The 22,739-nt window shown below is 53.5% G+C and overlaps 3 protein-coding genes across 5 annotated transcripts in view; all 3 read left to right on the top strand.

Annotated features, from left to right (window-relative positions):
• Cd4 (CD4 molecule) overlaps positions 1–814 on the top strand; it is a 19,436-nt gene extending 18,622 nt beyond the window's left edge. The window contains exon 9 of the mRNA XM_005365339.2: positions 221–814. Coding sequence (XP_005365396.1) covers positions 221–251 — 31 coding nt within the window. The 3' untranslated portion in view covers positions 252–814. The remainder of the gene's footprint in view (positions 1–220) is intronic.
• Positions 815–2,619: 1,805 nt separating this feature from the next.
• Gpr162 (G protein-coupled receptor 162) lies at positions 2,620–8,371 on the top strand. Of its 2 annotated transcripts, none has more exons than XM_005365208.2 (5): positions 2,620–3,099; positions 4,621–5,906; positions 6,484–6,673; positions 7,206–7,363; positions 7,608–8,371. In XM_005365208.2, the coding sequence occupies exons 2-5, from the start codon at positions 5,040–5,042 to the stop codon at positions 8,157–8,159; spliced, it is 1,767 nt and encodes a 588-aa protein (XP_005365265.1). In that variant the 5' UTR covers positions 2,620–3,099; positions 4,621–5,039; the 3' UTR covers positions 8,160–8,371. The 2 variants fall into 2 exon arrangements, with proteins under 2 accessions (XP_005365265.1, XP_005365266.1); XM_005365209.3 differs by lacking the exon at positions 2,620–3,099 and adding an exon at positions 3,853–4,473.
• An 82-nt stretch (positions 8,372–8,453) lies between these two features.
• Positions 8,454–22,739, top strand: part of P3h3 (prolyl 3-hydroxylase 3) — a 17,138-nt gene continuing 2,852 nt past the window's right edge. For both annotated transcript variants that reach the window (XR_001229358.2, XM_005365207.3), the window contains exons 1-13: positions 8,454–9,598; positions 10,543–10,695; positions 11,295–11,493; positions 11,581–11,712; positions 12,122–12,258; positions 13,341–13,430; positions 14,652–14,704; positions 14,802–14,869; positions 15,060–15,184; positions 20,543–20,644; positions 20,950–21,100; positions 21,259–21,376; positions 21,489–21,564. Coding sequence is in view for 1 of the 2 variants with exons in the window: in XM_005365207.3 (XP_005365264.1) it covers positions 9,107–9,598; positions 10,543–10,695; positions 11,295–11,493; positions 11,581–11,712; positions 12,122–12,258; positions 13,341–13,430; positions 14,652–14,704; positions 14,802–14,869; positions 15,060–15,184; positions 20,543–20,644; positions 20,950–21,100; positions 21,259–21,376; positions 21,489–21,564 (1,896 nt within the window). In the remaining variant the exon portion in view is untranslated. The remainder of the gene's footprint in view (positions 9,599–10,542; positions 10,696–11,294; positions 11,494–11,580; positions 11,713–12,121; positions 12,259–13,340; positions 13,431–14,651; positions 14,705–14,801; positions 14,870–15,059; positions 15,185–20,542; positions 20,645–20,949; positions 21,101–21,258; positions 21,377–21,488; positions 21,565–22,739) is intronic.

Here is a 22,739-nt window from a genome sequence, read left to right as displayed (position 1 = left end):
GGGGTGGTAGAGGCTGTGGCATGTCTGGACAGGGGTGGCAGAGGCTTTGGCATGTCTGGACAGGGGTGGCAGAGGCTGTGGCATGTCTGGACAGGTACTACAGTGCTGTCCATTGGTACCACTGTGCTCCAAGACAAAGTGGGGTCTGGGAACCATGGAGACCACAGCACACCGTGGGGTTGGGAGAATGGATTTGCTTCCTTTATTCTTTTTCTTCCAGCCGGATGCAGAAGACTCAGAATTTCATTTGAGGCTGAGGCCCCTTTGCAGCCGACCACCTGCGTCTTGGCTGCTGAGGCCTGTGGACCAGAAGAATGTAGCAGACCCATTACTCTGGCCTCCTGCCCTCCTCTTCCAGAACTGGCCACTGCTCCTCTCTCTATTCCCAAGCCCAAAGTAGAGCTTGCTCTCTGATTTTCAGACACTTCAACACACTTTGTTTTTCCTAGCGCCCTTTTCATCAAAACCTCAGCTCTTCCCTGGCTGCTGTTCAGAACCTCTTTCCAGTTGTCTGGATCTAAGGGCAGTGCCCAGAACCAAGCATGGGTGGTGGGGCTGGCGTGTGGAAATATTCAGCACAGTTCACAAGAGAGGGCCCTGGGACCAGACTGAGTGGGGACTTGTGTCAATCAAGGCACAGATGGAGACCCAAAGGCTGCTGAAATCAGCCTCAGCTCCCCATACTGCCTGCTTCTCACTTTGTGAGAAGACCAGACTCACATTCTGGCCAGTGCACCAACACACACCCAGGCCACATACCTCTGCGCATAGCCATACACTTATCCATAGTTAAATAAGCCAGTTTAATGTCCTTGCTATTCAACCCTAATAAGAACCTTACGTGTGGGCAAGCAAAATGGTTCAGCTGTAAAAAGCTCTTGCTGCCAAGCCCGAGGACCTGTGTTCGATCCCAGAGGGTGGAAGGAGAGAGCTGAACACTGTCTTCCACTTGTGTGCCATGGCCCTCATGTACACACACACACACACACACACACACACACACACACACACACTCACACACACACACACACGGCAATCCTACGAGCTGTCGGTGATGACCAAGATGGCAGAAATGACCAATCATCTCCAACAAAATGGAACTAAGGCTGCATGACTGCCCAAGGTTGCAGAGCTAACTACTGTAGATGTCAAGATTAACCCAAGGCTCCTGATCCCTGGAGCCACTATCTGCGACATAGGAGTGAATGCCAGGCAGATCTTTGGAGCTGGTCACAGGCACCCAGTATGCACCTTGGGAGCATAGAAGCAGGCACACCACGTGCCGGATGGAGGGTCTCTAGATCGTGAGGAGGTGGAGAAGCCATTCTTGTTTGAATCCCTCTTTGACCACTGCTGTTTGTGGACTCCTTTACTGGAGGACAAAACCCCAGTTCTGTTAGAGCAAGGCCAAAAGAAATGTGCAGAAACCCGCCACTCAGTGTGTGCAGAGACTGCCACTGTGTGTGTGCAGAGCCCGCCACTCAGTGTGTGCAGGGCCCGGAAAGGGAGCCGTGTTCCGGTGCCTTTTGAGAAGATCCTTGGAGAAGCTGGCCATGCCTTTCCCCTTTGCCAGGCATCCAGGGAGGTCAGGGTTATAAGAATTCTCCCTGCCAGTCTTGATCAGCTTCTCTCAGATGCTCAGCTTCCTCGGCTTCTTTCACTCTCCTGCCTTAGCGCCTCCCCTTTTCCTCCCGACCCCATTCCTTTTTTTCCTCCTTTTTCCCACATGGCCTCTTCCAGAAAGTGCGCCCCCCTTCCCCAATTGCTGCCAGGCTCCTCATTGCTTACTTTTGATTTGTTTTCACTGCCCACTCCTGCTCCCTCAGCTAACAGAAAAATAAAGGCTATAAGTAAAATGCACTTCGTGTGTGTGTGCACGCACGTGAGTGCGTGTGTAATGTGTGTGAGTGTGTGTGTGCACGCACGTGAGTGTGTGTAATGTGTGTGTTTGTGTGTGTAATGAGTGTGTGTGCACGCACGTGAGTGTGCAATGTGTGTGAGTGTGTGTGCACGCACGTGTGTGTGATGTGTGTGTGAGTGTGTGTGTGCACGCACGTGAGTGTGTGTGTAATGTGTGTGTGTGTGTGAGTGTGTGTGTGTGTGTGTGTGTGTGTGTGTGTGTGTGTGTGTATGGGAGGGCATTTACTTCTCTGGAGATCCAGGAATCTTTGGGCCTGGCCCAGAAAGAAGATAAAGTTGCCCGGAGAAGGAAGAATTCTCTAGAGGTTGCTTTCCCACCTCCCCATCCCAAAAGTCCTGCGTGTGACTCTGCAGTTCACCGAGAGACTGTGATGTGATGTGTCCCTCCTGCCATCTGTGTATGGGAGAAGAAGAGGACATGAGAAACTAACGTGTGTGGCAATTGTGTGTGTCCTCATCGTAAACGTACGCTTGCGTTCTGGGAGGAGAAAGAGGGGTGCACAGGCGTACCAAGAGCCCACATCCGTTTTGATCCATGCCACCACCTCCCAACTTCACAAGCAGTCTTAGCTTGCTAGCATCACAATAACCCTTAGCTTCCAGCAGCCCTTCTTCAGGTGCTGCCCCTCTGAGCTCTACCCAAGAACAGCCCCCACAAGGATGCGCACAGTGACACGCGGTGGCACACGCTTCCTCCACCCCGAACAGCTAGCTCCTCAGTCCCTAACAACACCAGCTGCCTCCTCGGGCTCATTCGTGTTGAAAAAAAGGGACAGGGTGGGGGCAGGACACCAACTGCTTCACCAATGAAGCCCGCTCCCCGCCGTCCTCCTCGCCCCCTCCCTCTCCGCTCCTTCCTTGCCCCTCCTCCTCTAAGTCACCGCCGTCCAGTTTCCCCGCCCCACCCTCGCCACCCCCGACCCCAAGACTGGCTAGCGGCTCCCTAACCCCGGGCTCGGAGGCCGATGACCCCGGGAGACAGGGGTCTCTCGAGGGGCCGCAAGCTAGTGCACCGCGGGCTGAGCCTGAGAGGCCGGACTGGAGGTGGGGGGGAAGGAGGCCGGGAGGGAGGGAGCGAAGGAAGGAGGAGGGCTGGCGAGCTGGAGCCGGCAGGCGGCGGGAGCCCGGGCGAGCCTCGTCGAGAGTGCGTCTCCCCGGCGGAGAAGGACACAGCCAGAGGTAAGAGGACCCTTGCCCGATCCCCCGCGTGTCTCCGCTACCCCACACCCCGCCCAGCCAGCTGCCTCCGCTCCCCTCTTCCCCGCCCCCTCCTCCCCAGCCACCTGCTGTTTCTGCCCTGGAGAACACCCTAGGTGACAGGAGGGTGGAGCCACCTGACCTTATCCCACCAAGGCGAAGGACGAGGGACCCCTGTCGGCCAGGAAGCCCCCAATAGCCCTCCTCCCTTTCCCTTATCTCTCTCTGTCCTTCATCTCCTTCTGTCTGTCCTTCACGTCTTTCTTCTTCCCTCCCTTTCTGACTCTTCCTCTCTCTTTCATTTGGAACCACCAACTGGGTCTGGGGATGGAGGTGGGGGTGAGGGTGGGTGGGAAGGGGTCCAAAGGCTGTAGGGGAGAGCAGTGGGGGGCATCCGAACCTATTCCTTACACCTCCCCCTGGCTGTCCATTGCCATGGCAACTAGGATGTACTGGGCTGGAAGTGGGGGGGGAGACAAAGCTGGGGGTTGGACTGGGACCTCTTGGGGAGAGCTAGGACCTAAGGTTCCTCCTCGGGGTAATAGACGTTGGCACAGCTGTGCCCAGCTTCCCAACCCACCCCCGTTTGCCCCGAAGCTGTTACGCTGGTCCTTACAGCCTCTCTGTTCAGCATTGACTTGATTTCCTAGTGTCTTCCCCAGGTCTCACTGGACAGTGTCACTAAGATCAGGGCCCTCCTCCTCCTTCCCGTCAGAGGGAAATTGAGGCTGGAGGCCAGAGGAGGAGACCCAAGGTCTCTTAGCGAGGACAGTATATGAAGGTCCAGCTCCTGTTCTCAGGCTCTCTGTCCTGCTGCTCCCCTACCTCCATAATCCTCCTTCCCACGCCCCTCCCTCCAATGGCTCCTCTCCAGGGGTTTCTGAACCTTCTATTTTCAGATACTACCACTTTCCCCCTCTTTCTTTTCTGCTCAAACTCTCCTCCTTCTCCCTAGTTCCCCCTCTTTCCATTTCTGGATGCTTCTGATGTCAGTGGTTTCCCCGCCTTCAGGTTCCCTAGCTACCCCCACTTCAGTCCCAGCCTCCTTCTTCCCATTTTCCTCGGGCAGCTGAACGGTTGAAAATCCAGGCTTAGAGAAGGGGGCCGAGCAGGAAGGCTGTAGGTCTAGGAAAATGGCCTGCAAGAGAAGGGCTCTTGCTTTGCTGTGAGCCCCCAAGAAGGAACACATCAACTGTCTCCTATCAGCAACTGAAGAAGGATCTGGCGCGCAAACAGGGTGGGGAGCGCTGAGCACAGGCTATTATAAGAAGGAACTTTGGAATTCCAAAGCAGGAAGAAAGGGCTAAAAAAGATGGAGACAGTTAGTCTGCAAGTCTAGGAGGCCTTATCCGTGTGGTAAGTAGGCATCCGATTTAAGGCTCTGAATGACCTCAGTGCCCCTCAGCCATCAGTCCTTTCTAGAGAAAGGAAGGGCACGTGTGAACTAGAGTACAGCACAGGCCTAATTCTTGCCCCCTGCGTCTGTCTGCTCTTCCCACACAGCACGTCCAGGTGACTGAGCTCCACCCCTCAGCCCTGACTGGTCAAGACTCCCTGGAGAGGCAGATCTGGAAGTCCCAGCATGGAAATCAGAGGTCCCTAGCCAGTTTCAGAGATGGGGAAGCAGCAAGCTTGCTCCCCTCATCAGTGACAGCGATAATTAAGAAAAAGCCCCACCAACATGGAGGCTGAGGACCACTACGTCTATTGAGTCTCTGCCTTCTGCTCTGCCCTGCCCTGCCCACGGCCTTAGCTGGGTCCCTCATGCAATGCTGAGCAGTAAAGGAGACTTGGGGTCAGCTTGTCTGGCTACAGGGCAAGGATTGTGGGCATCATGGGGGTGGGTGTGAGCGGGGCTCCAGGGTGAGACCTAGCCCCCGCCCCCAGGAGTTCAAGGGGGTGGGGGTGGGGCTGAGTCTAGGATGGCTCGGGGTGCCCTGGGGGCAGAAGAGGCCTCCCTCCGCTCAAACGCACTGTCCTGGCTGGCCTGTGGGCTCCTGGCCCTGCTGGCCAATGCCTGGATCATCCTTAGCATTTCGGCCAAACAGCAGAAGCACAAGCCGCTGGAGTTGCTGCTCTGCTTCCTGGCGGGCACGCATATACTCATGGCGGCTGTGCCCCTCACCACCTTTGCCGTGGTGCAGCTCCGGCGCCAGGCGTCCTCTGACTATGACTGGAACGAGAGCATCTGCAAGGTCTTTGTGTCCACCTACTACACGCTGGCCCTGGCCACCTGCTTCACAGTGGCCTCACTCTCCTACCATCGCATGTGGATGGTGCGCTGGCCCGTCAACTACCGCCTCAGCAATGCCAAGAAGCAGGCCCTGCATGCCGTCATGGGCATCTGGATGGTCAGCTTCATCCTTTCCACCCTGCCCTCCATAGGCTGGCATAACAACGGCGAGCGCTACTATGCCCGAGGCTGCCAGTTCATAGTCTCCAAGATTGGTCTCGGCTTTGGTGTTTGCTTCAGCCTCTTGCTTCTTGGGGGCATTGTCATGGGTTTGGTCTGTGTGGCTATCACTTTCTATCAGACACTGTGGGCCCGGCCCCGGAGGGCTCGGCAGGCCCGGAAAGCTGGGGGCAGTGTGGGAGCCAAAGTGGGCGGGCTGGGGGGCTTGGGTACCCGGCCGGCTTTTGAGGTGCCGGCCATTGTGGTGGAGGATACTCGAGGGAAGCGGCGATCCTCATTGGATGGCTCGGAATCTGCCAAGACGTCTTTGCAGGTCACCAACTTGGTCAGCGCTATCGTCTTTCTCTACGACTCACTCACCGGGGTGCCCATCTTGGTGAGACTGAGGTCCCTTGACCTGTTCTTAATATTCAGGTCCCCCCAATTCTATCAGCCACGCAGGAGCTCCCTCGTGTTTCCGCCACTGTCCTTTCCCCCTGGCATTTGTGGTTCCCTGTCTCTATCACCCATCTCTAAGCTCCCACTACTCAGTCTCCCAGCTCCATCATTTCTGTTTCTAGTCTGCAGCTCCATCTTCTATCCTACCCCTCCAGTGTTCAGCCTGGCGCCCAGCTGCCCAGAGGCACTATCCCTAATTCCCTTTGGCAATCACAGTCATACTATCCAGCCCCATTCCTGGGTTTCCCCCAATCTTTACGTTTCTTGTGGTCTCAAGTCTCTCTGTGGTCTCTGTCTCTGTCTCTCTGTATGTCTGCCTCTGCCTCTGCCTGTCTCTCCCCAGCTCAAACCCCCAACTCCAGGGTTTTGTCTATAGCATTTCCTGACTTTCCTCATTCAGGTCCTCCTTACTCCCCCCACCTCCCTTCCTACTCTCCTGCATTAGCGGTGGGTATCGGGCTTAGGTGGGGACCCAGGCTCTCACACCTGACCAGTCATTCCGTCTCCCCTGCCAGGTGGTGAGCTTCTTCTCCTTGAAGTCCGACTCGGCTCCACCGTGGATGGTGCTGGCTGTGCTGTGGTGCTCCATGGCACAGACACTGCTCCTGCCCTCCTTCATCTGGTCCTGTGAGCGCTACCGCGCAGATGTGCGCACAGTGTGGGAGCAGTGTGTGGCTATCATGTCGGAGGACGATGGCGATGACGGTCAGAGGAGGGATGGGGACTTTTATTTCCTGGACAGCTACCTCTATTTTCTGTCCTTTCTACCGCCCTTCTCCTCGAGGAGATGTGCTGCCCTGGGGTGCCCCCTACTGGGCTGAACTGGAGCCAGCCCCAGTCTCCCCATAGCCTGATTACATTGTCTTCCCAGCCTTGCGTCTTTCTGCACTGAGGGAGCTTTCCACTAGGCCTCTGCTCCTCTCTAGAGGCCTACACTGCCCAGCTTGGGCTGTGCCAAGTAGACTTCCAGAGAGAAGATCCTCAGTCCTAATGTAAAGAAAGTGTGGCCTTAAAGGGAAGCCAAACTTCCTGAAAGAGAGTCCCTGATCTTGGGACAAATCTTGGAGAAGAACAAGCAAAAAAAAAAAAAAAAAAAAAAAAATCTGTGTAAAGGACCGGGGTCTCAGTGACTGTAACAAAGCCAGCCATTCTCTTGGTCCTCCTGGACCTTGGGATGAGGATGGGGAGGCGGTGAGGGTTCTCTGCCTCTGACCACTCTGCTGTTTCTCTCTCCTAGATGGAGCCTGTGATGACTACACAGACGGCCGAGTCTGCAAAATTCGCTTTGATGCCAATGGGGCCACAGGGTCAGGGGGTCGGGACCCCAGCCAGGTGAAACTGCTGCCTGGACGGCACATGCTGTTCCCGCCTCTCGAGAGAGTACACTACTTACAGGTATGGAGCAGGAAGATCCCCTCATTCTGGTCCCCTGCACCACTACTCCATGGCTCTGGACAGCAGGGTGCCCCAGGGGACAGATGAAGGAAAGGTTCCCTCGGGTCTCTCAGAACCAGGTTTGCCTGCTGGAGCAAATGCTTTGCAGAAACGGAAGCGCTGAAGCCATCTTGCAGAGCCCCCTCTGCTTTCTGCCACCTTTGTTTCCGCAGCACCTCCAGGTCTCTCCTCCTCCTCTTCCCAGGTCCCTTTGTCTCGCCGGTTGTCCCATGATGAGACCAACATCTTTTCTACTCCTCGGGCACCAGGCTCCTTCCTGCACAAATGGTCATCATCCGATGATATCCGGGTCCTCCCAGCCCAGAGCCGAGCCCTTGGGGGCCCTCCTGAATACCTGGGACAGAGACACAGGCTGGAGGATGAGGAGGATGAGGAAGAGGCTGAAGGCGGGGGCTTAGCCAGTCTTCGCCAGTTCCTAGAAAGTGGGGTTCTGGGGTCAGGTGGGGGACCCCCACGAGGCCCTGGTTTCTTCCGAGAGGAGATCACCACTTTCATCGATGAGACACCTCTGCCTTCTCCAACTGCCTCACCAGGACCCTCTCCTCGTAGGCCCAGGCCACTGGGTTTTTCACCTCGACGCCTCTCCCTTGGGTCTCCTGATAGCCAAGCTGTTGGGCTTCCTTTGGGGCTAAGTGCGGGGAGACGCTGCTCTTTAACAGGGAGCGAGGGGAGTTCAAGGGCTTGGGGAAGACCCTGGGGCCCAGGCAACCCCATCTTCCCTCAGCTGACCCTGTGAGGTTACATGAGCCTGCTTAACTCAGAGGAGGGGGCATGGGTGAGTATTCCTCATTCTGGCCCTGAGCCTATGGCAGCTGCCTCCGAGGAGATGGGCACTAGATCTGGGCTCTAGGGCCCCAGCTCTCTCCCATCCAAGTGACCAGACACCCTACTCACCCATCTTCACCCCTAGCAAAAAACATATTAAAGGCTGACGTATTGCCGTGGAAACCCTGGTCTCCAGCGTCTGCGGTGGCAAAGGGTACTGTCGGGGTTTGGAGGAGGAAGGGTGGTTCATAGAGGACAAGATGGAGAAAGGGTAAGGGGAAAGAGGCACAGAAGGAGGTCGTTCAACACGCAGACAGGAGGATCGGACTCGGGGCCTGTGACGCTGGGGTGGGGCCCTGGACACTGGACTGTGCTAGTTTGAAATGCAAAGGATCTGTGTGCAGATTAGTAGAAAAGTTCAATCCTCTTCTCCCCTAAAGGCGCCAGGGTGCGCACTTGCTGGGTGAAAAGTTTTGGGGCCAGAATGGAGTCCCAAGCCCGGAGTCATCCCTTTCCACGATGCCTTCCAAACATCCTTTGATGGGCTGGCAGAAGTGTGGGTTAGATACACGTGTGAGGGACGTCCACTGTTCTTTTCCAGGACCCAAGGATAAATGGGAACAAAATTATCCCCACAACACAGGTCTCCCAGATCCCCCATTTCACCCTCCTTTCTCCTTTTCCTTTTCTTACCCACACTAGACCCATTTGTCCCTCGGAATTCTCACTCCGTCTCACTTTGGTTTTCCCTGCGGCAGGCCTAGGCCCAGCAGGCTTCTTTGGCTTTACTTACTCCTCTTTTCCTCTCCCTCCTCCTCTCCATCTTTCCTTCCTTCTCCTCCCCCTGACCCCCCTCCTTCTCCCTCCCTCCGGGCTCCGCATTTCCCTTCGGCAGTGGGCCCCTCGGCTCTGGGCACCATGCTCCGGCTCCTGCGATTGCTGCTGTTGCTGCTGCTGCCTCCCCCAGGGTCCCCCGAGCCTTCCGAGCCCCCGGGCCTGGCCTCATTGTCGCCGGGGGCGCCTCCCCAGGCCCCCGACTTGCTCTTCGCGGACGGGCTGCGAGCCTACTCTGCCGGGGCTTGGGCACCCGCGGTGGCGCTGCTGCGAGAGGCGCTGCGGAGCCGGGAGGCTCTGGGCCGCGCGCGGCGGGACTGCGGGGCGAGCTGTGCGGCCCAGCCTGACGCCGAGCTTCCCGGCCAGCTCCTTGGCGCTCCGCAGTCTGCCTCCGGGCCCCGGGCCTGGGAGCCTCTGCTCCTGCGAGCCACGCTCCGTCGCGCCGAGTGCCTGACCCAATGCGCCGAGCGCAGACTGGGCCCGGGGGGCACAGCGCGACTCCGCATGGGGAGCGTGCTGCGGGATGCCTTCCGCCGACGGGAGCCTTACAACTACCTGCAGAGGGCCTACTACCAGGTGCGGGAGACCCCGAGGGTGCTACCCCAAGCCAAGGGGATGTCTTACTTGGAGCTGACCAGGAGAGGGCAGGATGCTCAGCGTCCGGTCTCAGGGGTGGAGTCGTGGGGGGGGCATATAACGGGCTTCTACACTTGAGTGGGTACCATCAAAAACGGTGGCCAGGACTTGTGATGGTCGCAGAGGTAGGGCCAAAAGAGAGGTCAAGCCTGAATGAAGAGGAATGGGAGTAGGTCGAACGCAGAGGGAGGGCTCCGCAGTTTTATTTTAGCGGATCTCAGTGAGTGAACCCAGCCTCTTTCTAAGTATGAAAAGCAGATGGTGAGGGCCCAAACCAGACACAGCAGGATAGGAAGAGTGTGTGTGTGTGTGTGTGTGTGTGTGTGTGTGTGTGTGTGTGTGTGTGTGTGTGTGTGTGTGTGATGATCAGGAGTGGGAGTCTGACTGTGAACCTTCTCTCGGGACAGGACGAAGCTTCGGAAAGGCTGAATGAGGGAGGTTAGGTTTGGAGAAGGAAGCATGGTTGGGGCTGGAATCTGACTCTGTGGCAGGAGACAGCGAACAGCTACCAGGATGGTAGTGAATGCCTACGTGGCTGGAGGGCGGGAGGGGCTCTAGTTACACACACCTCAGCTCAGGGTCCTAGAGGCCTGCAGATTCTGGACACTCAAGGTCTTCTGCACAGCCCCATCGATTTCGACGGCCATTCACTTCATTGTCTCCCAAACCGAGGCTCTGAGGGCCTCTGCCCATGGCCCACCCACGCCAAAGCTTTCAGACCGCCTTTCTTCCTGTACCAGAGTTCTGGGAATACCACCTTCTGGCTTCCAAGGGATTCGGTAGTTCCTACCTAGGACAAAGGCTGGTGAGGGGACTTAGGTCTGAACTCCCTTCCCCTGCCATACACCTCAGGGCTCTGATGTCTCATCCCTTTGGCTCCTCAGTTGAAGAAGTTGGACCTGGCTGCTTCTGCAGCACACACCTTCTTTGCGGCAAACCCAACACACTTGCAGATGCGGGAAGACATGGCTAAGTACAGAAGAATGTCTGGGATCCGCCCCCAGAGCTTCCGGGACCTGGTGACACCCCTCTACTGGGTGAGCCTCTCAGTGCTGACTGACAGCTGCCAACTCTAACCATCTGCAGCTATGGCATCAGGAGATCTGGTACTTTTCCTCAGTGGCCCCGGGTGAAGAGTCTTTCACTAGCTTTCTCTGTGGCCACTAAAGTGTGTGCTGTTCCAACGCTCTGATTCTGAGGCCACGCTGTTCTTCCTCCGGGTCCATGCAGCGGGATTAACGCTGAGCCATCTCCCTAGCCATTCTCTCTCTCTCTCTCTCTCTCTCTCTCTCTCTCTCTCTCTCTCTCTCTCTTTCTCTCTTTCTTTTTTTTTTTTGACAGGGTTTACCTGTGTAGCCTTGGCTGACCTCGAAATCACAGAGATCCGCCTGCCTCTGCCTTCCAAAAGCTGGGATTCAAGGCGTGCGCCACCACTGCCCAGCCTATCTTTCTTTTTGAAACAGGTTCTGACTGTGTAGCCCTGGCTGTCCTGGAACCCACTATGTCAACCAGGCTGGCCTCAACGTCCATGAGATCCAATTGTGTGCCAGGATTAAAAGCATATGTCACCATGCCCTTCGACCTCCCAATCTCATTGATAACTCACCACCACCCATCTTGCTCTCTTTCCCCACAGGCAGCCTATGACACTGGCCTGGAGCTACTGGTGCAGCAGGAGGTGGCACTGGCACTGCCCAAGCTGGAGGAGGCCCTCCAGGGGAGCCTAGCCCATATGGAGAGCTGTCGTGCTGGCTGTGAGGGACCCGAGGAACAGCAGGTGTCTGAAGAGGAGGTGGAAGAAGGGAGCCAGGGGGGCCTGTATGAAGCCATTGCAGGTGAGGGACTGGACTGTGTGCTACGGGAGAGCACGGATGCCAGGGGAGGAACATGCACGGCCTATGGCTCATTTGTCTTCTCTGCAGGACACTGGATCCGGGTCCTGCAGTGCCGGCAGCACTGTGTGGCGGATACAGCCACCCGTCCTGGTCGCGACTTCCCTGTCCCTGACTTCATTCCCAACCAGCTAAGACAACTACATGAGGCCTATGCTCAGGGTCAGCCTGGGAAGGATGAACCCTGGGAGTGAAGATGTGTCTCTGCTGCCATTCTGAACCCTATCTGTCCCTCCTTCTTCTCACCCCACTCTGCATTGAGAGTTTCACTGTTGGGGGCCATGGGGACCAATGCTTCAGCATGGAGTCCTCTGGCACCATGTGCCGAGCTCAGAAGATGGGTCACTGAGCTCCTTTAGCCCTCCTTGCTTCTCGTCTTCCTTTATTTCCTCCCCTCTTCCTCTTCTTTGGGCTCTGCCATTGAAGGTATGTTTGAGGATGCTTTTGGAAGTGAGTTCATCTCCCAGTCAGGCTGGGGCTTCTTGGAGTTGGCAGCCTTTCTGGTGACCCTCGGCTTTCTTTGTTCTGCTGTGTTTGCTGCCGTCCCCCTCCCACTGCCCTCCATCTCCAGTGGGGAACGTGTCTAAGGCCATGGAAAGTATCCTGAGTGTCCTGCTCTTCTACCCAGAGGATGAGGCTGCCAAAAAGGCTCTGAACCAGTACCAAACTCAGCTGGGAGAGCCAAGACCTGGCCTGGGACCACGAGAGGTAATCCCTCACCCACGCTCACTGATAGGTAGGGCTTGGAGCAAGCCAAACACCCAAGAGTGTACTCCGTTCTTGCTTCTTTATTTATTTTACTTGATTTTTTATTTGTTTATAATTATTTGTTTATTTTATTTTATTGTATGTGTGCTCTATATATGTGCCCTCACAGGTCAGAAGAGAGCATGGATCTGGGCGTGGTGGCACACGTCTTTAATCCCAGCAACTCAGAAGTTAGAGGTAGGCAGATCTCTGTGAGTTTGAAGCCAGCCTGGTCTACAGAGTGAGTTCTAGGACAGCCAGGGCTATATAGTAAAACCCTATCTCAAAACAAACAAACATGAACGACAACAATGAAAAAGAGGGCATGGGATGGGATGGAATGAAGATCCCTGGGATGGAGTTGTGAGTCACCTTGTGGGTGCTGAGAACTGAACCTGGGTCCTCTGCAAGATCAACATGTGCTCTGAACTACGGAACCATCTCTCCAACCCAAATTTATTTATTTTTTTTGAGATAGGGTCTCAATGTGTAAATCTGGCTGGTATGGAACTCTAATAGACCAGGCTGTCCTGGAGCTCACAGTGATCTGCCTGCTCTGCCTCCTGAGTGCTGGGATTTAAAGTGTACAAGCCACACTCAGCTCATTCTGGCTTCTTACCCAAGCTGTTTAGCCACTGAAAGGACACCCGAGTCTAGGTTCTGACTTCTGCCTCAGCTCCCTGCCCCCTATCCACTTGGGAGTCTATCCAGCACTATTCTTTCCCCTTAGTCTCATGTCTGCCTGTCTGTGGGCGTGAATGTCCACACACACACACACACACACACACACACACACACACACACGTCTCTCAGGTCCTCTCTTACACACACACACACACACACACACACACACACACACACACACAGAGTCTCTCAGGTCCTCTTTTACTCTGAGCCCAGACACTCTGAAAGGTGAGCCATCCGTCAGACTTGGTGGTGGATCTCAAGAGCTTGCAAACGTCCCCTAGGCCCCGGGCTGGCCTGTTCTCCAGCTTTCTCTTCTCCTCTCCTTATGTCTCCATTCCCCTGTCTACCCTGCTCAGGACATCCAGCACTTCATCCTGCGATCTCTCGGGGAGAAGAGACAACTCTACTATGCCATGGAACACCTGGGCACCAGCTTCAAGGACCCGGTAAGGAGTTGTGCTCCTCTCCCCAGGGTGAGGCGCAGTGATGCTGGATGTTCACATGCCACTGCAGTCAGCAGCAGTGTCCCGCTTGCCCACAGCCCTGCAGACTTACAGAACTCTGGCATCTCAGGTTCCCAGGAACCTGAACGGTGTGCGTACAGTTAAAAAGGTCATGGGATCACGCATGGCTAAGAAGCGGGCTCTCTGCCACAAATACCCTCTGGTTGCCTGTTTGCCCTTATCCCAGTTTCTTGACCTGTAAACTGTAAAGATCACACATGTTCCACAGTCCTGTTGTTGAAGCTATGCCATCTGATAAAAAAAAAAGTACAGAAAGCATCATTGCTCCTGAATCCATTACCCTCCTTTAGTCACGGGCCCAAGTCCAGTCCAACATTATGGAGCCAGTACTTAGCATAGTGCAGTAGTTTTGTTGACTCTTTGAGGACCTGGATGACTTAGTGATGAGCTTGCCCAGCACATATAAATGCCCAGGGTTCTAGCTTCAGCATTGCAAAAAGGAAAGAAGGGAGGAAGGAAGGGAGAGAGGAAAGAAGGAAGGAAGGAAGGAAGGAAGGAAGGAAGGAAGGAAGGAAGGAAAGATGGATGGATTTTGGACCCAACGTTCTTTGTTGGAGGAGCAAATGGGGCTGTTCTCACATTTGATGGGTCTTTAGCTGTTGTCCTGACCTTTCCGTAGTAGGTGTCAGCAGTACATTGATAGCCCAATCGTCTCCAGACTTTGTCTAATGTCCCCTGGGGAGTCAGATCTGCCTCACAGAGAGCTGCTGAATAAAGGTGAGGGCTGTAAAGATGGTCTAAATCCTACTCTGCCACTTACGAGGGTGTGAAGTCCACCCTACTCTCCGGCCTTCCTGTGTCTCAGAACCCTCCCCGGAAAGAAACGTGTCAGAACTACCTGTTTGATCAGAATTTAGGAACTATTACGAACTCTAAGCCACCAAAATCTCACTGCAAGTATAAAGCTTTTAGCACTTGGCAAACAGTAGGCGTGATGGAAGTCATTGTTTATTACAGTCTGGTCTAGAACTCAAGGCACTGGACACTGTCATCTGTGAGGTGGCCCTGGCATGGGTCCAGGCCTTTTTCAGTTTGCCTTCCTCTCTGCAAGCTGGAGGACCTAAATATGGACCTTCAGATTCTAAAGTCAGGAATCCCAGGAGCTAGGCACGAGGGTGATGGCCCTGTTCTTGACGCTCACAGGATTCGTGGACCCCAGCAGCTCTCATCCCCGAAGCTCTGAGAGAGAAGCTCAAGTAGGTGGGGGCCTGTGGTGGGGGCCAGTTGGCCCAGCCTGGGAGGTGGCAGGATGGGTCTGCGCTGTGACAACTGAGTATGTCTCTCACCCCTGAGAGAGGATCAAGAGAAGAGGCCTTGGGACCAGGAGCCTCCACAGTCCAAGTCCTTGCCTTACTGGAAGGGTGAGTTCCTTAGTATGTGAGGAGTTAGGGGGCAAGAGCTGGGGGGGGGGGGGGAAGGGGGGGGGGGGGGGGGTGAAGAGGTAGAAAGGCAGGGTGGGGAACATCGGGAGGCAGAAGTGAGGGCCTGGAATCTGCCAGCTACTGCCCTTCATATGAGCACTGGTGAGCTCTGCCCCCCTTTTCCCTGTAGATGTCCTTCTCCTGGAGGGTGTGACCCTCACCCAGGATGCCCAGCAGCTGAATGGGTCGGAGCGAGCCGTGTTGGATGGACTGCTAACTCCAGCCGAGTGTGGGGTTCTACTGCAGCTGGCCAAGGTATGATGGTGTGTGGTTCAGCCACCTGGCTAGGGACCCTCAGCTTCAGCCACCTGCTCCTTGTTCTTGGCCTGTGTCCACCCAGTGTTCTATCTGCCTCAAGTTCTCTCTCTCTCTCTCTCTCTCTCTCTCTCTCTCTCTCTCTCTCTAAGATTTATTTATTGTTACGTGCACTGATATTTTGCCTACATGTATGTCTGGGTGAGAGTACCAGATCCCCCGGAGCCAGAGATACAGCAGTTGTGAGCTGCCATGTGAGTGCTGGGAATTGAACCCGGGTCTTCCAGAAGGCCAGGCAGTGCTCTTAACCACTGAGTCATCTCTCCAGCCCCATCAAGTTTCTCCTAATGTCTGTGTTTTATCTCAACTGTGGAAAAGTTCTTTTTTTCTCTTTTTATTTATTATGATTTTTGTATAAACATGATGAGCTTATTCATGATACACTCTTCATATTATCTCACTTAAAGTCAATAGCTAAGAAAGTCTAGTTTAAGCTATATTGATAATGTGAAAACAGGCATACACATGAAAACAAAGCCTCCCGATTTTAGAGATCGTCTTACCGTGGAATGTCCTTTAAACATTTTTAGTGTCAGTTCTGGGTGAGACCGGGTGGCCTCTTCTGGTGTCATTCAACAATCCTCTTGCCCTGATCCTGTTCTGATGGTGTTTCTCCTGTGTACAGTGTCTTTGGTAGGATTCTTAAAATGGTTCATTTTGGCGAGGTGGTGGTAGCACACATCTTTAATCCCAGCAACTTGGGAGAGAGAGGCAGGCAGATTCCAGTATGATCATTATAATCAACTATATTTTTGGTTTTGATTTTTTTGAGACAAAGTTTCTCTTTATAGCCTCGGGTGCCCTGGAACTCACTCTATAGACCAGACTGGCCTCAGACTCAGAGATGTGACTGCCTCTGCCTCCCAAGTGCTTGGATTAAAGGCGTGCCACCACCGCCCAGCTGTAATCTACGGTTTTTATCTTGTGTGTTCTGGTCTGCAGGTGCACACATGTACATACAGGTGTGCAGCTGAGCTGTATGTGGAAGCCTGTAGCTGGAGGTTTCTTTCCTGCCTGCCAGTTCCTGAATAAATACTCAGAGGCTTAATACTAATTGCAAGCTCTTTGGCCTATTAAGTCAGGCTTGTTATTAACTAGCTCTTACATCTTAAATTAACCCATTTCTATTGTTCTGTATTTTACCATGAGGATTGTGACTTGTTACCTCACATCTTGTTTCCATGGCTACTGGCATCTCCCTGACTCTGCCTTCTTTCTGTTTCTCTGCTTGGATTCCCCACCTGGGCTCTATTCTACCTGGCTATAGGCCAAATCAGCTTCTTTATTAACCAATGAGAATAATACATATTTACAGTGTACAAAGATTGTTCCACAGCATCCTTCCTGTTTTCATTTTGAGACAGGGTCTCATGCTGTGGGCCAGGCTGGCCTTGAATTAATTCAGAGTCCACTTGCTCCTGCTTCTTGAGTGCTAGGATTAAAGGTGTGAGCTACCAAACCCATTCCTTCTTTGTGGCTTCCTGGAGCACTTTCTCAGAGAACATGTTTCTGCTTCCGGTGACCATATTCGAGACAAATATCTAAATTGTTCTTAACTTAATAAGGTCATAGGGCCTCTTTTCCTACCCCTGTCAGCTTCAATCCCGTATCTGTGTTGGGAAGCTGCCATCCAAAAGATCCTATCTAAAAGGCTGGGGCTTTCCACGGGCATCATTTGCTAGTTCTGTGAATATGGATGGACCCTGGACTGCTAATGCCCACAGAGGACTGCAGCAGCTTCCGGTCCAGGGTGCACAGCCCGGAGCGTCCTCAGCAGCAGTGCAGGCGCCATATTCCTCTACTTCCTTGTCGTCTTAATTTAGCTGATATAGATAGCATGGGTGCTCTTATCTGAGACTGGGACTTGCTTTATTGCCCAGGCTGACCTTAAAATCAGGATCCTTCTATCAGTATCCCACCTAAACCTTGGAATGACAAGCCTTGCAGGTATATGTCACCATGTTTGGCCAGGGTGGATATGCTTTACAAAGAATAGGAAGAAAAGACAAAATGGAAGCACACAGACATGGCTGTATGCACACGAAAGGTTCCTTGGTTAGCTGAGAATTCAGATGGCGCCCAGGCTTCCTTTCCCAGGCATTTCATCCTCTCCTAGCTTGTGCTGAATGACCCAGGCTCACACGCTGAGGCAGCCATCTCAGGAGGCTTCACTCCTGGCTCAGACATTCCCTCCATATTCATGGAGCACCTGCTGTGAACTAGAAGTGGCTGGGCTAGATCCCTGAGTGGGGGGAGGGGAGGAGGCAGATGAGCACAGACTGCCCTTCAGAGACACGTAATAAGGAGGGAAACCAAGGCCAGGTGGTGGCGCACGCCTTTAATCCCAGCACTCGGGAGGCAGAGGCAGGCGGATCTCTGTGAGTTCTAGACCAGCCTGGTCTACAGAGCTAGTTCCAGGACAGGCTCCAAAGCCACAGAGAAACCCTGTCTCGAAAAACCAAAAAAAATAAAAAAATAAAAAAAAAAATAAATAAATAAATAAATAAAAAGAAGGGAAACCAACATGGAGACATAATTGGAGCAGGTAGTAAGGTCTGTAAAGAAGTGTGTACTATCTAAACAGAAGCACCGACAATGCCAAGTCCTAAATGGCTTTTCAGGGAGCTGATACTCCGGTCTTGCTGTGGTTTGCAGTGCTGGGCGGGCAGAGTTGTCAAGCCCAGGCTATTGCACACTACCAGGCACTTTGCCACACCCTTGGCTCCTCATGCCAGCCTTACCCATTTGTTGTCCTCCTAGCTGCTGGGAAGGCTTAGGAGGGAGGATTGCTTGGGATCGGGAGTTTGAAGCCAGCCTGGGCAACATAAAGAGACCCACCCCATCACAAAGGAGAGAGAGAGAGAGAGAGAGAGAGAGAGAGAGAGAGAGAGAGAGAGAGAGAGAGAGAGAGAAGAGAAGGAGAAGACAAAGAGGAAGGAGGAGGGGCTAGAGAGACAGCTCTATGAGATGGTCAGGAGCACTGACTGCTCTTCCAGAGGACCAGGGTTCGATTCCTACCACATGACAGTTCACAACCATCTGTAACTCCAGTTCCAGGAGATCTGAAACCCAGGCATACATGCAGGCAAAACACCAATACACATAAAAAAATGATAATAAAAACTTAAAAAAAAGAAGGACTAACAAAGTGCTTTCTAGGAACTGCAGGAAAACATGGGTTAAAAGTATGCCAATTTAAATAAACAGTTACCTGTTTGTTTATTTAAATGTCTGAGTTAGTTCCCCATGTGTAAACTGGGATTTATCATGTTTCTATCTTGGTGTTTTCCTGATAAATAAATTAGAACACTGTGAAGCCTTTAGGAGAGTAAAGAAAGCGCCCAGGAAGCTGAGCAGCTGCATTCTGCTGCCTTTTATCAAGAGGGCTTATGGGTAAGAGGGAGAGCGTTTGGGTGATGGCCTGTGGGCGAGAGGGCCTTCTGTTCCCTCCCTGGGAGCCTCAGCTTTATTGGTAGACGGTGGACAGAAGCGGTTTCCTTCAGAGGGAGTGTAGACAATCCAATGCGGCATCCTGTGGACTCGGGAGCCCCCTCTAGTGGCAGTCTCTAGGAGAGACTGTGGCCTTAGGTTCTGGTTGTATTCAAGGGAATGAGGAGAGCCTGGGGGAACATATGAGAGAGACAAGGAACACTAAGGAATAAAAGTTAGAAAAGCTAAGGACTTAGTCTGCAGGAGATAATTAGAAGACAACACCAGGGGTAACCTCAAGATGGCATTCTGTTTCTTTTCTATTTTTGTTTTGGTTTTTCGAGACAAGGTTTTTCTGTGTAGCTTTGGAGCCTGTCCTAGAACTCGCTCTGTGGACCAAGCTGAGCTTGAACCCACAGAGATCCACCTGCCTCTGCCTCCCGAGTGTTGGGGTTAAAGGTGTGCCACCACCACCTGGCTTTGTTTGTTTTGTTTTGTGTAGGAGTGTCTTTCCATTTCTTAACACAGTCTGGCCACGGGACCTTCGCATTGGTCTCCATTTCATATATTCCAGTGGCATCTCTGCGACATTGGTTTCAATCCAGATGTCCCCTCTCTAAGTAGCTGTGAATGAACACTTGTAAAATCGTAACCCCGCTTTAATTTTCTTCATACCACTTATCACCATCTGAATTGGTTTTTCTATTGATTTGTTATCTTAAAACACAAACCCTAGGGGCCTGAGGAGGTAGCTTATTTGGTGGAGGGCTTCCCTAACATGCACAAAGCCCTGGGCTTGATCTCTAGCACCGCATAAGCCGGGTGTGGTGGCACAGTCTGTAACCAGCACTTAGGAGACTGAGGCAGGAGGATCAGGACTTCAAAATCATCCTCGGCTTCATAGCAAGTTTAAGGCCAGCCTGGGCTACATGAGACACCATCTCAAAAAGCTAACAGTTAACGCATGTAAACAGATAGTTTGTTGTATAGCCAGCTCATGGTGGAGACTGCTTTGCCTTGGTTAGCCCCTAGGTTTGATCCCTGCACTGCAAAAGAAGAAGAGGAGGTAGAGGTAGGAGCTAGACCACTTGGTGACTAGGTGGACTCTCGGGGGTGAGGTTTTCATGTAGGGATAGCTAGGGAGTGGGACTTACACAGAGACTCAAAAAATCAGCTAGAGAGTGAATATCTGAGGGGCATGGTGGTTCATTCACTCTATGACTCCAGCACTTGGGAAGTTGAGGCAGGAAAACTGCTGCAAACGAGGCCAGACTAGGCCACATATTGATTTCCAGGCAATCTTGGCTACAGAATGATACCCTGTCTCAAAAGAAAAAAAAAATCTCATAGATAGACATCCAGACCAGGGGAGAGCCAAGGAGAGATGAGTCACGGGAGGCAGTTGGGTAACAGGGATCCAGCATCAGAGGCAATAGAATCGGGGAGCCCAGAGGTTCTCCAAAATAAATAACGGCCTGTCAGACTTCCTGTTAGGGTTCTGCTTGCAGAAGGACCCCATCTCCCTGGGAAAGGGTGACCCAGTACTTCCTCCCCTGGACCCCAGCTCTGTCACTCATTCCATTTCAAGGTCCCTTCTTCCCCACTGTGGGGTGCTCTCCTGGTAATGTCCACATGGTCCCCGTGGGAAGTAGCAGTTCAGGGCTTTTTTGAGAATGACAGTCCAGAAAACCAGGCCAGGAGCCATTTTCTGGGAAAGGGCCATAGCTCAGGAAAAAGTCACAAGGGAATTCTGGAAGTTCCTAGTCAGCTCTGGGGACTGAGAAGGTGAGAAGGAGGGCCTGGGAGCCCTGGGAGCCCCGAGGTCGCGAGCTGTGCCAGGAATGCCTGACCGGAAACCTTCCCATTTAGGATGCAGCTGAGGCTGGAGCCAGGTCTGGCTATCGTGGCCGTCGCTCCCCTCATAGTCCTCACGAACGCTTTGAGGGGCTCACAGTGCTCAAGGCTGCTCAGGTAAGAAAGAGGAGGCACTCTGGCCTGGTCTGACACCCAGGACTTGGGAAGAGGGGCTGTGTCAGGAGGCTGGATTCCAGGCCTGGGCTTCTATGAAGGAATTCTCTGGGGACCAGAGATCACTGCATGCTTGGTCCATTGTTGAGAAAGGGTGTATCAGTGACCTGGAGTCCTGGTGTTGTCATGGGTTTGCTGGAAGGTGACATTTGGGCTACCGGACAGACGGTAGACACACGTAGAACGGTAGCGTCAAAGACACAGGTGCTAATGCTAGACCTACTTTTCCCACCTCTCCCTGCCTGCAGCTGGCCCGGGCTGGGATTGTGGGCAGGCCGGGTGCTAAGTTGCTTCTGGAGGTGAGCGAGCGAGTGCGGGCCTTGACTCAGGCTTACTTCTCCCCGGAGCGGCCACTGCATCTTTCCTTCACCCACCTGGTGTGCCGAACTGCCATAGAAGGTAACCCTCAGGGAACCCCATCTGTATGGGTGCCATCACCACTGCAGAGAGCCCTCTGCTGGCCTACTGGGGACAGGGAGCTTCTCCGTTGGTCACCCCAGGAGCTCCAGGCCCATGGTGGGGACCCTGATTTAGTCACTCGATCGGTTACATCCTAGGTGAGCAGGAGCAGCGTATGGACCTGAGTCACCCGGTCCACGCAGACAACTGTGTCCTGGACCCTGACACTGGTGAATGCTGGCGGGAGCCCCCAGCCTACACCTATCGAGACTATAGGTGGGTAGCCTGTCTGGGGACTGGCAGGTAGGCACACAAGGCCCAAAGGCTGCCTTGGCAGGCCTGGGTCTGGGTGGGGCTCTCACTGCCTCCTGTCTTCTCTGCTTTCCAGTGGGCTCCTCTACCTCAATGATGACTTCAAGGGAGGCGACCTGTTCTTCACACAGCCCAACGCCCTCACTGTCACGGTAGGGGGTTGGGGCAGAGGGCCCAGCTGTGGGGTCAGGATTCAAAACAGAAGCTCTCAGAGGCAAATGCAGGGAAATGGATGGGGCCACCTTAACCCTGTCCCTTCTGGCCTCTCTAGTCCTGCTGGCCACTGGACCACATTCAAGGCTTTCTGCAGAGGTTTATTGAACCTTGCAGGAGATCTCTAAATGATCCCCCACCCCGCCTTGGCGGTTGGCCTTGCCTCCGCAGGGTGTCTGAGCACAGCCAGGTACAGGATACACACCTGTAGTCCCAGCTGTTGAGGAAGCTGAGGTTGGAGGAGCCATTAAATCCAGGACATTAAGGCCAACCTGGACAATTTATCGAGATACAAACAAACAAACAAACCAGGGGCCAGCGAGGTGGCGCAGCGGGTGAAGTGCTCACCCCCAAGCCTGGCAGCCTGAGTTTGCTCTCTAGAACTGACATGGTGGAAGGAGAACCAGCTTCACACGCTGCCCTCTGACCTCCACAATATGCTGCACCATTCACCCTCTCCCAACACACATAATAAAGACTTAGAACAAAACCAGAACAAGGAAGGGCTGGAGAGAGGGCTGGGGGTTAAGAGCACTGGCTGCTCTTCCAGAGGACCTGGTGTGGTGGCTCACAGCCACCTCTAACTCCAGTCTTAGGCATCTGACACCCTCTCTGGCTTCTGTAGGCACCAGGAACACGTGGTACAGACATGCACATGGAGACGAGCATGCGCATAAAGTACAATTATAAAATATATTAAAAAATAAAACCGTCTGAGGACTTAGCCCTTCCTCCCCCATGGCCAGGCAGCAATGGAGCTAGCTAGTAGCACAGGCTAGCACAGGCTGGCACAGGCACAGACAGGACCCTCAGCCTAGACTTCACACTGGGGTTCTTAACACTTTTGAAACTCACTTTCCTAACTAAGGGCGATAGTAATAGTACCGATCCTTATGGACATTATTCCTATTATTATCATTATTATAAACAGGGGCTTGCTACATAGCCTAGATTAGCCTTGAATTGACTATGCAGCTAGCCCTGGCTGCTCCTGAACTTAAAGTAATCCTCCTGTCATGGCCTTCTGGGTGCTGAGATTATAGACATGCACCACCCCAAGTGGCTGCCTTTTGTTTTTGGAGATAAGGACTCATTGTGTAGCCCAGGCTGGCCC

The sequence above is a fragment of the Microtus ochrogaster genome, unplaced genomic scaffold (genome assembly GCF_000317375.1).
Source record: "Microtus ochrogaster isolate Prairie Vole_2 unplaced genomic scaffold, MicOch1.0 UNK1, whole genome shotgun sequence".
In the NCBI taxonomy this organism is placed as follows: domain Eukaryota; kingdom Metazoa; phylum Chordata; class Mammalia; order Rodentia; family Cricetidae; genus Microtus; species Microtus ochrogaster.
This window is presented reverse-complemented; position numbering and strand designations above follow the sequence as displayed.

What these genes read in the sequence shown, in the direction of transcription:
- Gpr162 (XM_005365208.2), top strand. Translation starts at nt 5,040, where the DNA reads ATGGCTCGGGGTGCCCTGGGGGCAGAAGAGGCCTCCCTCCGCTCAAAC. An exon ending in TCACCGGGGTGCCCATCTTG is followed by an intron (nt 5,907 to 6,483) that starts GTGAGACTGAGG and finishes CTCCCCTGCCAG; the next exon opens with GTGGTGAGCTTCTTCTCCTT. An exon ending in GGAGGACGATGGCGATGACG is followed by an intron (nt 6,674 to 7,205) that starts GTCAGAGGAGGG and finishes TCTCTCTCCTAG; the next exon opens with ATGGAGCCTGTGATGACTAC.